Source organism: Vipera berus, assembly GCF_964194415.1.
Source record: "Vipera berus genome assembly, chromosome: 2".
Classification (NCBI taxonomy): Eukaryota; Metazoa; Chordata; class Lepidosauria; order Squamata; family Viperidae; genus Vipera; species Vipera berus.
The window spans coordinates 170,271,667-170,287,711 of record NC_138203.1 but is presented as its reverse complement, the minus strand read 5'-3'; the positions used below and the strand labels follow the sequence as shown (position 1 = coordinate 170,287,711).

Here is a 16,045-nt window from a genome sequence, read left to right as displayed (position 1 = left end):
TGCTGTGTCCCAAGGTCATGTGATTCCCTTCGGCAACCTTTTTCACAAGCAAAAATCAATGGGGAAGTCAGATGCACATAATTTGTCAGCTGCAGTGATTCACTTAATAACTGTGGCAGCAAAGGTCATAAAATGGGGGCAAAACTCACTTAACAAATATCTCAACAACAGAGATTTTTTGCTCAGTTGTGGTCATAAGTTGAGGACTGCATGTAGAACCATTTTATGGAAAAGCAGTAGAAATGGAGAAACTGCACTTTTAAGAAGTAATGTGGTTCCTGACTTTTCACCACACTTGTGTAGGACCTGCGTTGCCGGGAGGATTGCTGGTACAGGCTGGAACCTCGCACTGATACTTACCCCAACCGAGGACATTGCCACCTGCAGTTTCTTTTGGTACATAAGAAGGTAGGAATAAGAGCAATCAATTTCCCATTACGGAAAGAAAGTGTACTTTATAAATTTTTATTTAAACAGTTTTGATTCATTTAAATTTTAAGACCTGTTCAATACAGTTGCCTTCGTTTGCTGCAATCTTTGAGACAAGGTTGGCCTATCATTGAGATAGGACGGGATCTTTTTTTCCTTGTAGGGAACTGGTTGGGAAACACTTCCCCCCTTCTTCACAAAGAGAGAAGACACTCAGATACTGTATTCTAAATTGCTGTTCTGATGTGACGTTTTATGACTTTAAGAGCCAATTAAAACTGTATTGATGAAAGATTGATTTATGGATTTGGAGCCTGCTTTAGCTTATGTTTTGGAGAAAGATAAATATATCATACACTAATTTATTTATTTATTTATTTATTTAGATTTATATACCGCCCTTTCCCGAAGGACTCAGGGCGGTTTACAGGGTATTTAAAAGAAAATCCAAACAAAAGTTAAAACAATTAAAAAAGATTAAATGAAACCCTGAGAGAAAATAAAAACCCCAGTTAAAATTAAAAATTAAAAATTAAAAATTCTCAGCCTGGGCCAGAGAGCTCGAAGAGCCAGGTCTTCAGGTCCCGGTGGAATGAACGGAGGTCGGGGGCAGTCCTAAGCTCCGCGGGCAGCTGGTTCCAAAGGGCAGGCGCACCCACTGAGAAGGCCCTATCCCTGGGTGTTACCCGCCGGCAATCTTTAATGCATCAAGGACTTATTGTTACCATCTTTAAATTTTCAATGATATGTGGTTTCTGTATATGTAAGTATTCTAATATCTTCTAAGAGCTGGATCCGTGTATTTTTTTGAAAAAAAATTAGAGAGCTACTTCGGCCAGCAAGACACAGCCAAATCACACAGTTCATCGGCAACTTCTTCAGCAGATTGTTTCATATGAGATTCTTCAGTACCAGGTAAATAGATAAACAAGAAACTGTTAAGTGGAATATGACAGAGTGACATATAATCAGCTGTTCTCTGTAAGACGTGGACTCCATATAGCAGTCAGTTCATCTGACTTGTTTGCTCTTTTCAGCTCTTCTCTGAAGTCAAGACTCAAATTTGGTTTGAAGCCCAAGCTCGGCCCTCAGTTGAAATCTCAAGAAAACTTATGGCAAAATTTCAGGACTGTAAATTGATTCGTACACCTGAAAGATACCGTAGAAACTTTACTCTGAGTTGATGAAGTTGTATCCGTTCCACGGATGACCAATTGCAAAGCAGATTCCTACAATCTTGGAATGGCATGATAGATCTTTCCTATTTGAATCCTAGCGGCTTTCTCGAGAGTGATTAAATTGCTGTTATGCAGAGGGCATGTATTACTTGCTCTCCCATTTTTGGAGCCAAAGATTCAGAGTTGGAAGGTATCTTACAAACTATCTAGTCCAACATGCTGCTCAATGCAAGATCCACTAGAACATTTCTAACAGATGACCACCCACCCTTTGTAAGAAGGCCTTCAGAGAATGAGAATTCACCACTTCATGTGGCAGCCTGTCCCAGACATTTAGCTTGAATCTACTTCCCATGTAGTTTTAACCTGTTGGTTCTGGTCCTGTTTTCTGGGGCAGTAGGAAAATAAGGCCACTTCTTCTTTGTCGACCGTTAAGTTATTTGAAAATATTTTTCGTGACTCATTTCAGGAGTTTCTTCTATGGGCTAAATAGACTCAGATCCTTGTTCTGGACCTGCTCCCTTGGGGGAAAAATAGGTTTACTCCGCTTGCTTTGTTACAACAGATGATTCCTGTCATATCTCCCCCTTAGCTATCTTTTCTGTAGGCTAAATATACTCCGATCCTTTACCTGTTCCTCCTAGGGCTTGGTTCCAGACCCTTCACCATTTGAGTCACTCTCCTGTGAACTTGCTCCTGTTTATTGATATTCTTTTTTGGTGCAGAGAACTGGACACACTATTCCAAGTGGAATCAGTGTGGAATGAATTACATCCTGTAAGCTCACGTCTATTCTCCTGTTAATGCACCCTGCATAGCAGTTGCCTCAAAGTGCTGGCTCATGTTTAACTGTAATACTGCCAGTCCAGTTCTCTCCTATCCTATCCCTGTGCCTTTCATTTCTCCTGCAGAGATGCCAGATTTTACACGTCTACCTGTTACATTGCATCTCATTCATTTCTGTCCACTATACTAGCCTATCCACATCCTGTTGAATCTTCTCCCTTTCCGCTAAAATATCAGTCACTCCCCTCCCCCAGCTATCTATCTATCCTGATCATTTCCTCCAAACTGAAATGGAGCCGTTTACTCTTTAGTCAATTAAAAATGATAGGTAAATGGGGATTGCATTGAACTAAGTTTCAGAAGAAAGAAAGACCTGGACATAATACGGGTAATTGTTGTATTTGCAAAACTGTGAAGCAATGGATATGCTGCCTTTCCACCCCCATCTGATGTCATAGAGAGCCGTTCATTGTTCTCTTTCACTGCAGGCTGGCAGCACATCCTGGGATGGAGAGTTAAGCAAATATGCCAGTACTATCCTGTATCTACATGCTACTCAAAAAGACATTTCGGATTTCCACCAAGACTTGGTGTAAATATCACCTGCATGCTTCCTCCCCCCCCCCCCAAGGCAACATTCTGGAAACCAAAAGTTCCTGGCACTTTCTATCCACCCACCCCCTTAAAAAAAGGTTGGGAGGGTTGCGAAGTGAATCTGGCTTCCCCCTTGTCCTTGCTTGTCAGAAGACTGCACAAGGTGATCACAGGACCTCGGGACACTGCAACCGTTATAAATGTGAACCCGTTGTCAAGCATCCAAATGTAAATCACGTGACCACTGGGGATGCTGCAACAGTCATAAGGGTGAAAAAGGGTCATAAGCTTTCAGTGCCACTGTAACTTTGAACGGGCATTAAAGGAAACTGTTGCAAGTCAAGGGCTACCTGTAGTTTGTTTAGGCCACTTAATATGAGATGCTTTTGTTTCTAATTGTACTTTTAGCAGGTTTTTTTTTCCTCGGGCATTCAATGCTGCTTTCCTTCCCTTGTTAACCTAGGCATTGGCTGGCTTACAGCAAGCTCTATCAGTTCTTGGAGTTCAACAGCAGCTGCCTGCTCCACCAGATTACCAGCATAGAATATCAATGGTTTCAAGGCCGATTACGATCTGAGCAGGTAAGAAAGGAAGAGCTGGGGAGCTACAGACAGTCCTCGACTTATAACAGTTCACTTAGTGACTGTTTGAAGTTGCAACGGCACTGGAAAAAGAGACTTATGACCATTTTCCACACTTAAGACTGTTGCAGCATCCCCGCTGGTCATATGATTTACATGTTCACCTTTTTCGACCTTCTTGTAAGAAAAGTCAGTGGGCAAACCAGATTCGCTTAACAGCCATGTTACAAACTCAACAACTGCAATGATTCGCTTAACAAATGTGGCAAGAAAAGTCATAAAATAGGGCAAAACTCACTGAACAAGTTTCTCGCTTAGCAGCATAAATTTTGGGCTCAATTGTGGTCGTAAGTCGAGGACTACCTCTTATAGGGCTGGTGGAACATTCCCTGTCCAGCTAAAGACATCCTTGGTTCTAACATCAGACACGTATCCATTATGTGAGTTGTATAGTTTTGCAGTGCTCGTCCAAGAAACAGGATTGAAATAGATCTCTCTTAGCATAATATTAGTAGATCATGATCTTGAAATGATACAGATATTGCTGAGCAGAACTAAGTCTTCTTACATCTACGGCATGTTGATTACTTCCTGCAGACAGCTGAACTGGCAGACTCTTTCCAGTCCTTACTCAACTATGGGATTTCTCTGCTTCAAAGGTTCCGGATCGTCTTCCCACTCTCCTCACCCAAATCGACACAGAGACTGCAGTCACTGCTTAGGTGAGCTATCAGAAACCTTCCGGGATCCACATAGTCAGAAGGAAAACTACCAATATTTTTCAAGCATGGATATTCTCTCACTAGTATTACTGTTTAGTTGACATAAATCACGAATCATGATTTACATTCTATATACTGATACTATATTTCCTTCACATAACACCTAAGACTTTGTAAACCTAATGCATTTATTATGATAGAAGCTTTCACAAACCAAAGCTTGTAACTTATGGACTAATTCCCCCAAATAGTACCAAGAGATAGAAACGTATCCATCGCTTGGCACTTGTCAAGACCCCTGCAGGGACTACTTTTTTTATTATATTAGTGGAAATAGTGAACGGAAAACAAGCATGAAACAAAACAAAGCATCGGTCTCATTGGTCTGGATTTTGGTATTCTGTGCAAGATCAGTTCTAAACCTCCAGTCATATTAGCAGTCTTCCCTACCTCTGTCTTGTCTGAATGAAAGTCACGTTTGGTGATCCCTGTCTTCCAAGAACCACTTTAAAATATTTGTTCAACAGTTCTGCCAGTTCTGCCAGTGAGACTAGAAGATGGAAAGAGAAAGATCCTGATCTCTCCTTGAGCATCAGGAAAAGAGAGAAGGCTGAAACACATAAGAAGTAGAGCAAAAGTCTCTCCACAGCACTTCCTGGAAGTGTTTACTACAGAAAAGATGAGACCTATTATAATGATGTAGACTAAAGGGAAGAGAGAATGGCCTTGAAGGACAGAAGGAAGAACCTCAGGCAGGCAGGCAATGATCAGATAAGAGAGTCTTGAGCCCGGATAAAGATAATAAGAAAATCTCTCAGATAAACGTCTGTGGAGATTCTCAGACATCCAGGTCATGGTTGTCCCAAAGGTGCTTTTTTCACGAGGCAACTGGACTTTCTTGTTTTTCTTTGAAGATGTTGTGCTTCTCATCCAAGAAGCTTCTTCAGGTCTCCACCATCCAGCCAGAGCTGAAGAAGCTTCTTAGATGAGAAGTGAAACGTCTTCAAAGAAAAACAAGAAAGTCCAGTTGCCTTGTGAAAAAAGCACCTTTGGAACTCTGAGATAAACTCATCCCAGTTTACACGGAGATAAAGTAAGGGAGAGAGGAACTACAGTCAGACTTTCACTGTCAGATTCTGTTACTGTAGTTATTACAATAAAAGTAGTCTTGGCCTACCTGTCATTAGTTTCTTAGTTTGGTCTATGTTGTAAGGCAGAGATCTTCAAACTTGGCCCTTTTATGATTTGTGGACTTCAACTCCCAGAATTCCTCAGCCAGGCATGCTGGGTGAGGAATTCTGGGAGTTGAAGTCCACAAGTCATAAAAGGGCCAAGTTTGAAGACCCCTGTTGTAAGGGCTGACAAATATTCACCTCCATGTCATTGGAAATCAGGCTGCTGTTTGATCTCTTTATAATATATCCTAAAGAAAGGGATTGAACAACAATGTTGGGGTCAACAGGAATATAGGAAGCTGCTTTATATGGGGACACTGATATTTCTTAGTATTGTTCTGTGCTGTTTATCAACAAATGTTTGGGTCTTTAGCTCTCCCTACAGTTGTCAGTGAATGGATTCAGGATCTTTGCATTTGAGTCTGATTAAAAAAAAGTGGTGGCATCTTTTTCATGTGGGACGTGGAAAAGAGAAACAAAACTTTTCTCTGAATTGCATTGGATTTCAGCCATGATTTTTCATCTTCACAGGGTTTTGGTCCAAATGTGTAAAATGAAAGCCTTCAAAGAACTTTGTACTCCGACTCCTGATCTTGAAGAAATGGTAACAGAGGCACTTAAGGTACAAAGCCATCTTGTTATCTTTGTGCTGTTTTTTCTCAGCCCTACAGTTTTGCTCTTAGTGCTTTTTGAGGTCTCGAAGGGACAGGTAAAAAGAAACAGTTTTAAATTTTGTTTCTTTGTCAAAATCCATCACCTGGGTTTACACATGGTTCTCTTTATGGAGAAATGCACAGTTCTATTTTTCTTCAGCTACAGTTTATATTTTGCAGAATGCTCAAAATCTAGCTGTGATCTCAGACCCTCTATTCTTGGACCTCTGTCAAGTTACACAGTGTGTGTGTGTGTGTGTGTGTGTGTGTGTACACACACACACACACACAGAGAGAGAGAGAGAGAGAGAGAGAGAGAGAGAGAGAGGAGAGATGTTTAATGTCTGCCTTTGTGTGTGTGTTTGTTTTAATATGCAGACAAGCATATTGTGGAACTTATTCTCTTGTTTATTTTCTCAGGCTGGAACAGCAGAGTGGTTTTACATGAAGAAGCAACACTTGAAGCCAATGATAAAGGTAGGTCTTCATGACATTCTAGTAGAGTTTATGTTAGAATCTTCTAGGGATTGTTGAATTGTGTTTCCTATTGATTCTAGAAAGGCATACCATTAGCATTTGCAAAACGTCTGCTAGCCCAGCCAGGATAAAAATGCTCCTGTATTATATTATGTATAATATGCACAATCTATATGCACAATCTATCGTATTAATTTTTACAACAATTTTGGATAAAGACCATGGCAACATTTTCCTCCCAAACACCCAGATATGGCTGCTGTAGCTTGACCTTAGATAAGGAATTAAGTTTGTCAAAATCAAGACATAACTGCTACTTGTGTCCCCCTCATACATGTACATGAGCACATGTTATCATGAACATGCAACTGTATAGATATTTCCTAGAGTTATGAAGCATACTTAGCAGTCCTGAACTATATTCTCACTGAAAGGGGAGAAAAACCATAGTTGTTTTAACAGTTAGTTGGAAAGCAACTCTGCAGAGTAAATGACAGAAACTTTATTTTACAGCACTGTGTTACAAAAGAATAAAAAGACTAATAAGAGTATCAATCCCTTGTATGTGAAGTGGCATATAATTCCTAATGTCAATAACAGAGAAAAAGCTTGGTCGAACTAGCATTTCTTGCTCACTTAATTAGAAGAGGATCCAGGTAATTTGGCTCTAATCCCCACCCTCCATTGCCATTTAAGCCTCTTGATAGCCTTTAGTATTCTTGCTCTTCAGAACATGAAGCTTGAAGTTATGTCAGAATGATGTCACCTGAAATCGAGAACTCCATTTTTGGACCAGGCCTTTCTGTAACATGGAAAATCAGTTTGTACTTGCTTAGGACACACTGCACTGAGTAAATTAAACCAACTTCTCTAACACCAAGAATTACTAACAGCTTCTTCTAGCCCTGGAGAAATAGTATAGAAATCTAGGAGAAGTTCATTAGTCTGAAAGTGTCTTTGTTCTGGGGAAAAACAAAGATCATGATAGCTCTCTGCTCGTGTTTCTCTTTTTTTCTATCCATAGACTATGGAGGAATGTGGCAAAGCTCTGGTCTGTCTTCTTCTGGAGGTGAATGCAGATCTCCAAGAGTGTCACAAAACCTGGAACAAATATTTCATCAGGCAAGTCCCTGAAGGAAATTTTTCCTTCATTCCCTGCTTTGGCCAATTGGTCACAAACTGCTTCTTCAAATGTTTATGTAGCTTCTAAAGCCACAGAGAGTTGCTACCAAAGTGAGTGGCTGAATCCAGATCACAGAAGTGATAAGAGAACAAGCTTGTGTTGTTAGCTGCGAAGTCATGTCCGACCCATCACGACCCCATGGACAACGTTCCTTCAGGCCTTCCTGTCCTCTACCATCTTCTGGAGTCCATTTAAGCTCACGCCTACTGCTTCAGTGACTCCATCCAGCCACCTCATTCTCTGTCGTCCCATTCTTCTCTTGCCCTCAATCTTTCCCAGCATTAGGCTCTTCTCCAGTGAGTCCTTCCTTCTTATTAGGTGACCAAAGTATTTGAGTTTTAACTTCAGGATCTGGCCTTCTAAAGAGCAGTCAGGGTTCATCTCCTCTAGGACTGTCCGGTTTGATCGCCTTGCAGTCCAAGGGACTCGCAGGAGTCTTCTCCAGCACCATAGTTCAAAGGCCTCAATTCTAAGAACAAGCTTAGCAAGTACAAAATTCCATTCTAGTGATATGGTTGCTTGCTAGTTCTTCCCAGAGGATCTGGATGCTGTGAATTTCGGTTATTTAAATGAATGCAGGTTTTAATACATGTGCCTGTTGGGCTTAAAGAAAGGAAGAAATAATAAAACTGGTTAGGTCAGACCTCTGTGCAGTATTTACTGTACTAGAAATTTTCTTGTGGTTGGTTAGAGTATTTCCCTGCTTAGCAACTATTTTTTTATGGGTGGATTATTTTAATGCTGGCATTGAGAAGACAAACCTCTAGGTCTCTTCTTATCCTCCCAAGTAGGCTTGTCAGCAAGTCAAAGTTTCAACTTCCTGGTTGTCTTCATTGTTGCCAGTTATGAGAATTCAGCTAACAATACTGAGAATGCTGGTTCTGGGTTGCCTCTGAGCTGTTATAGTAACTAATCTGTTATATGTGGATGCATCAAGTAAATTAGTGCTGTTAGCTTTAAATACGAGGGCAATTCTGAAATAAGACTCTGTTTGGTTATCAATGAAAGACACTCGCAGATACAGAATTTTTATTATACACATTAGAATACTACAACATTGCATTACTTGTCATAATGTCTTACAAGGTTTGAAATTCCTTAGTAATAGTTGCTCGGTGCCAGATCTGGGCTATGGGGAGGGTGATCAAAAACATTGCAGATACAGAAATTTATTATACACATTAGAAAACTATAACATTACATTGCTTTTCAACATAATCGCCATTCAGATTGAGGCACTTGTCATCAAGTCTTGCAAGAATTGAAATTCCTTAGTAGCAGTCACTCGGCGTCAAATCTGTAGGGGGGCTGATCAAAAACATCCCAACGGAACTGCTTCAAAAGTTCTTGGGTGCGTCTAGTGGTGCGCAGGCAAGCATTATCCTGAACCAACATCACACTGGAAGTGGTGCCATAGAAAATCCTGCCAAATGTGAAGATGCCAAAGGAGTACTGCTAGTGAAGTTCATGGAGCGTGGTTCGACCATCAGTTCAGATGTCTACTGTGAAATGTTATGAAAACTCAGACGAGCCATCCATAGCAAGCGTTGGGGCATGCTGACTTTCAGTGTGGTGTTGGCATAATGTGTATAATAAAAGTTCTGTATCTGCGAGTGTCTGTCATTGATAACCAAACGGAGGTTTATTTCCAAATTGCTTTCGTACATAATGATAAACCTAGCAGATAAAACCCATGAGCAGATTTCTGACCGTGTCTTCCTCCTTCCTCCAATACAGCACCATGAGACTAGATCTCTTCTCAATTGCATATCTTAAAATGCAGGAACTGGTGAGTAGTTGTTTCACTGCTTTGTGTCAAAGAGGACCTCAGGCTTATATCCTATAGCAAGTTCAGAAGATACTGTGGTAAATGACTAGTGGAAGAATAAGCCAATTACTTTAGAATGTCTGAGGCAGCTTTCTCCAATAGTGATGCCGTGTGGGCTTACAGAATTCTCAGCAATGGTTATATATTGGCTGGAGAATTCTAGAAGCTAAATCTATATATCTGGAGTACACCAGGAGTGAGGGAAAGAACAGGAACTCGTCTTTGAATTAGCCACTCTAATCAGTGGTGAGGATTCATCAGTTTCACTTTGATGATGAAACTAATTCCTGAGCCAGTTTTTGCAGATTTCTACTCAGGACCGACTAGTGGTATCTTTCTGATTCAGTTTCGGTGTATCAACCCAAAATGTGTAATGTCCAATCCAAAAACCTGATCCATTATACTTTTTTTTAACGCTCCTGCAGGTTTCTTGTTATGTCAAAGAGCAGCTGAGCAAGATTGACAGCGGCATGTCCCAAATAACAGCAGAAAGCCTTTTCCAACTTTATCTCAGCATGAAGGAGTTCTATCACATGAAGGATTTTGTGTGCAGCAGGTGTTTATCTCTGCAGAGAGCAACACTTGGCCTTCAGTCTTTAGGCTGTTTTATACATTATGGCGGTTGTTCTGAGATTCCTCTTATAATGTATTGTTATCACTGAATCATCAGTGCCAAAACTAGGGCTTGATTTGAGTGCTTCACTAAAAAAATGTGGTTTGTTTGGGTTTGAGTTAGTGTGAGTTGCAAGCCCAGTTTAAGCATAGTGTGCTGTATAGACTACGTAATTATGATTCATTTGGTAAAATACTGTTAAACAAGCAAAGGTTTAGCATGTTGTATGAACAATTCTGTAGATGAACTGATGACTGTTTATAAGCAATGCTGGTTTATTGAGACAGGTTTGTGATTGGTCACCACCACAAAAATATCCTCTAGAATAAAACTAAGTCAAATGTTTGGGAAATAAGAAGGACTAGTTCCTCATGAGATTTCAATCCTCTTCTGTTTTGTATTTCCAGGGATACCCCTCTTGCATTGACTGGGTTCCACCTATGGTTTAAAGAAGCCATTCCCTTGTGGCTACAGAAAACCTACACAATAGCTCTAGAAAGGACCCAAAGAGCCACCCAAGTGGACCAGGTAATCCCACCCAGAAAGGAAAGCATTGCTCAATTGTTTTTATTTCCCTGTTTTTCCTGGATAAGGTTTTTCTACTTTCATACACTTAATTGTTGATGGATAATATGTAGCACTTTCATATCAGCCCCTGATACTACCATCACTTAATTTTGTTTGTGGATTAACAAATGAAAGTTGTGAACTACATTGTGTGTATAATTTTTGGCAAATAAGCAGGTATCTTAATATGAATTATTTGCTAACATACCTTAATCCAGTCTGACACCTGTGGTTGGCAATTATGGAATTATCTGAATCTGAGTAATTATCCAGCAATGAATTCAGCAATTTGAGTTTACATCAGATCCATGTAAGATTCATTGAGCTTATATCAGGTCCCTTGAACTAGTTGCTGTTCACATAGGTGGCACAAGCTAATAATTTTATAATGCTTTCACAATGCCTATGTTGTTCAGATAAAGACACACTGCTACTTTGGTTAAGAGAACGGATGTTCATTCTTATGAGATATTTTTTTAAATTTTTTTTGCTTAACTCAGATAATTGTCAATGATTGTTTCTATTCTTTTATCTTGGGGGTTTTCAAATGACAAAAGAAAAGATGACATGTTGTTTAATACAATGTATATTAAAAAGGTAAAGGTAAAGGTTCCCCCGCACATGCGTGCTAGTCGTTTCCGACTCTAGGGGCCGGTGCTCATCTCCGTTTCAAAGCCAAAGAGCCAGCATTTGTCCGAGGACGTCTCCGTGGTCATGTAGCCGGCATGACTAGACGCCAAAGGCGCACGGAACGCTGTTACCTTCCCACCGTAGTGGTCCCTATTTTTCTACTTGCATTTTTACGTGCTTTCGAACTGCTAGGTTGGCAGAAGCTGGGACGAGTAACAGGCGCTCACTCTGTTACGCGGCACTCGGGATTCGACCCGCCAAACTGCCGACCTTCTGATCGACAAGCTCAGTGTCCTAATCCACTGAGCCACCGCGTCCCTACAATGTATATTAGTAGAAGGTAAAAAAGTGTAGAGAGAAATCTTAAGATCTTGGGGAAAAGACAAAAAGCACAACTTTAACAATGGGCAGTGCAGGATATAAGAAAGAGACAGAAACAAGGAATCAGAAATGGCCAACATTTTCTAGAATGTCTTGAAAATTTATTTCCTTTATCTTTTTCATCCCATTGAAACCCACTGAGAAGAAAACCAATAGTACTAGCTCCAGGCTAGGACACTCTGGGATCTACAACTGCCTCCAACACACTTCCACAACACCATTTTGGGAGTTCTTACTACTCATGAAAATACCGTAGGTGTAGGAGGTATCCCTAGATCCCAGAATGCTTTTCCCATGAACATACCAGAGGCCTTTGCAGCAGAGATGTTACCTTTTCAGGCATCTCTGCACAGAATTGCTATGCAACATTTCTAAAAACAAAACAAAACACTCCAAAAGTCTGATTGCTCCAGACTTACTCCAGATGTACTGAGCAAATTGTAGATACGATGTTCTGGGTCAAGTAATTGGAAGAAGGGAAATTTGGGTGTTAAAATCCCATTGTCTGACTCTAGGATATTCAGGGTCCAAAAAACTCCAATCCAAGCCAAAAGCTCATCCTGTAACATTCCAGATTAAATTCTGACCCTAATAATCTGATGTTGTTCCCTTTCTCTGGTTTCATTTCTGTTCAGTTGACACCACTGGGAGACCTGAATAAACACAGTACATCCATTGTTGACCTGTCCACTTGTTATGCTCAGATGGTGAAGACCTGGCAACAGCTGGATTGGCCTGATCCTGAGGAGGCCTTTATGATCATGGTGAAATTTGTCGAGGTATGTGTAGAATAAGGAAGCTCAGATCATTCTAATCTGTGCCAGAAGTCACTTCTATCTCACTGTTTATTAATCTGCAGTGGTTTAAAGAAAAATCGGTGTAAAAATCACACTGGAAAGTTGCAGATTGTACAAATACAATGTGCCATACAACTTTTAAAGAAATTTGGATAAATGAGATCACCTTGAAAATTTTAAGGCTGAAGACTATATGGGAAGTTGAAAAGATTACTGTAAGTGTGACCCCCTCTGTGTCAAATTCATGTCTCTCCTATTAGTCAAGATTCTCCCATGAGAGAATGTGCAGTTTGATCCAGATGGAGATAAATTCATCCATGAGTGAGAGGATGAACTTGCCTGCACTTAAGGAGGCAGTGGTGGTCCCTTCCTTTAGAAATCATCACTGGGTCCAATGATATTGAACAGTTATCAGCCTGTCTTCAGTAGGAGGAAGGTGGTTGGACTGAAGGTACAGAAGGCTCTGGACCATGTGGATTATCTGTATCCTTTTCTGTCAGGTTTCAAATCTGGTTATAGTGCTGAAGCCTCATTGATACTGCTTGTGGATTATTCCTGGCAAAATTGAATTGTAGTAGTTGGTAGTAGTACAACCATTTGGACTGCCCTTTATCTGTGTTCAACTTTCAGTACTATCAATCATGGTATCTTCTTCATTGGCTCATTGCGGTGGTTCTTTCTTTCGAGTCACTTGCAATTAGTATTGGAGGGAGAGGTTTTGGTCCAAAGCCTCTGCTTTGTGGGATTCCTCAGGTGGTACTCATTTCCCTCCTATTTAACACTTACGTGAAGCTGCTGTGTGAGATCCTCCATTGGCACAGGATTAGTTTGCTGATGATGCCTAGTTATAGATCTCTGCCCCTGACTGATTATCTGAGACCACTAAGATTCTTCCTCTGTGTTTGGAAGCTGTGGGAATTGGAAGAGAACAGGTTTAAGCTCAATGTAACGAAGCCTAATGGTTGTGGGTTTTAGATCTGGGTACTTGAGATCTAGGTACTTGCCATCATTGTTTCTGAATGGGGTGGAATTGGTTGCAATCGGAGCAACTTCTGGACTCTCAACGTGTCCAAAGAACAGATTAAATCTGTGATTAGGAGTGTCTTTGCAGAAAACCAGTCTGTGTGCCAATTGCACCTCTTCCTAGATTGGGAGGCCTTGTTCATGGTCACTTACACCTTAGTCATCTCTTCTCCAAATTACTGCAATATGCTGTACGTAGGGTTTGCTTTTGAAAACTTCTTGGAATTTGCAGCTGTTCCTGAATACAATGGCAGAAGTAGTTATGGGTGCAATTCAGTATGACCCTGTAATACCACTACGTTGTGAGCTATGTTGGCTCTGTCAAAGGCTTCTGGGTGCATTTCAAAGTGTAGGTTTTTACCTACAAAACTTTTTTACGGTACAGAGTTGAGTTATTTGCAGAATTGCTTGTCTTCAGTTATTTCTGCTTGTCTCACAAGAGACAGCAGAGTAGGATTAGATGACCATTAGATATTAGAAAGAAGGAAGAATTGATTTTGCAATCCAGATGTCATTAATATGCCTTTTACCATGCTTTCCAAAAAAATGTATTATTCTACTGAATATTATGATTGTGCTCAAAATCTTCTAAAATACTAGTAATAAGTTTTCCTTCCAGGGCCCATGTACTGCACAGGGAAGAGATCATTGGAATTATATTTAATTAAAGACTCTTAATATATTCAGGGAATGTGCCGATGAAGCAATGACAAAAAAGTTATGTTATTTGTCCTTCACTTTGCTTCCTTTTTCACTGAAGAACAAAAGGCAAATTTGTTTTCTTAGAGGGGAAAAAAAAGATTCTGTGCAGTTGCAGCATTAGAAGATTAGAACCTCTGAATTTAGAACCTGCTACATTCCAGTTGTATGACTCAGTCATCACTGATGCTTTCTTACAGTAGAGTCAATTGTGCTTGATTACACTGTACATTGTAGGACCAAAGACAGTCAAGTGTCCTTGAAGGATGCAGCGAAGCCTACCTACGGCATTGACTGATCAGCAGTGCTTTTTTTGTAAAAGAAAAAGGTGCCGGAACTCACACTTGTCATACAACCCACTTTGCCTACCCTACAAGGTTCCATCCCAAAAAGGTGCCGGAACTCCGTTCTGAGCGTTCTATGAGGAAAAAAAGCCCTGCTGATCAGTAACAGTTTTCTCTTTTCTGACTTCTTAGGACGTGTGTAAAATTGCTCTGATGTACTGTCAGATGATCAAAGGAAGGGCAGAGGCATTGTCTTCCAATCAAAGTGAGGCAGGACAAGCAGCAAACAGGGTAAGTGGTAGAGCCAGATTTGGGCTACAAGAAACAAGGCTGGACGCAAGGATTGACCAGATTCTACCTTCCTCCCATCCTTCAGCTCTGTGTTGTGGTGAACAACATTGAACAGCTCCGTATGATGATCCTGAAGTTGCCCAAACAGCTGGACTGGGCACGCTTGGAACAGAACGCCGGACCTGTCATTACCCCCGAGCAGATCCAGCACACGCTTCATCAGCAGCTTCAGGCTTCTATTTCCTGCCTCAACAATGAGATCCGAGGAGTGGTGCAGACTCTGGCAATCAAAGTAACCTCACAGGCTCAGGGTTCCTCTTTTCCTCCAGCAGCATTAAGGGGTCAGGGGACGAGCGTGACTAGAACGGTGAAAGTCCAGTGGCAAAGTGTCATCCCGCATTTGTTTGGTCTGCTTCATAATCGGGAACCACTGGCTCTTCAGAGACAAAACTCGCTGAGTTTTTATGCCTCTGAGAAGCAGGGGTCGGTGATATTGGAATGACAGACGGTGGGAAAAACATGAATGCCAAAACCAAAGGCACTTACTTGCGTAAAAAAACCAAAACACAGCATGATTGCTTCATTTTGGGGGTCGGGAGGAGGGAATTACTGGCCAGAGCTGGTCATTGTTAGCATTCTCTGCGTGCTAAATGTTCAAGGAGCCCATCAGCCACTGATGCCCTTTCCTACCTTATTCCATTCCCTCCTTTACCCATTACAGATCTTTAGGCTTTACACTACAGGTAGTCCTTGACTTATAACCATTTGTTTAGTGACCGTTCGAAGTTACAGCGGCACTGAAAAAAGTGACTTATGACCATTGATCACGCTTATGACCGTTGCAGCAACCCTATGGTCACGTGATCAAAATTTGAGTGCTTAGCGACTGGCATATATTTAGGACGGTTGCACTAGTCCGGAGTCACCTGATCACCCTTTGTAACTTTCCCAAATTCCATCGGACAAGCAAAGTCAATGGGGAAAGGCAGATTCGCCCAATGACCGCATGATTCATTTAACAGCTGCAGTGATTTGCTTAACAACTGTGGCAAAAAGAAGGCATAAAATGGGGCAAAACTGTTTGCTTAGCAACAGAAATTTTGGGCTCCATTGTGATTGTAATTTGAGGACTATCTGTACGAGAATGTTTCATA

General features: G+C 41.0%; 1 protein-coding gene across 5 annotated transcripts in view; it reads left to right on the top strand.

The window, feature by feature from the left end:
* The window catches only part of UNC13D (unc-13 homolog D), a gene marked incomplete at its 5' end in the record, with an annotated part of 67,046 nt that overhangs the window by 37,070 nt on the left and 13,931 nt on the right, over nt 1-16,045 (top strand). For all 5 annotated transcript variants that reach the window (XM_081317999.1, XM_081317998.1, XM_081318000.1 and 2 more), the window contains 14 exons: nt 304-408; nt 1,252-1,344; nt 2,882-2,985; nt 3,451-3,568; nt 4,166-4,290; nt 5,997-6,087; nt 6,539-6,595; nt 7,620-7,717; nt 9,516-9,567; nt 10,032-10,162; nt 10,627-10,747; nt 12,433-12,576; nt 14,793-14,891; nt 14,977-15,183. In XM_081317999.1, coding sequence (XP_081174125.1) covers nt 304-408; nt 1,252-1,344; nt 2,882-2,985; nt 3,451-3,568; nt 4,166-4,290; nt 5,997-6,087; nt 6,539-6,595; nt 7,620-7,717; nt 9,516-9,567; nt 10,032-10,162; nt 10,627-10,747; nt 12,433-12,576; nt 14,793-14,891; nt 14,977-15,183 — 1,545 coding nt within the window. The remainder of the gene's footprint in view (nt 1-303; nt 409-1,251; nt 1,345-2,881; nt 2,986-3,450; nt 3,569-4,165; nt 4,291-5,996; nt 6,088-6,538; nt 6,596-7,619; nt 7,718-9,515; nt 9,568-10,031; nt 10,163-10,626; nt 10,748-12,432; nt 12,577-14,792; nt 14,892-14,976; nt 15,184-16,045) is intronic.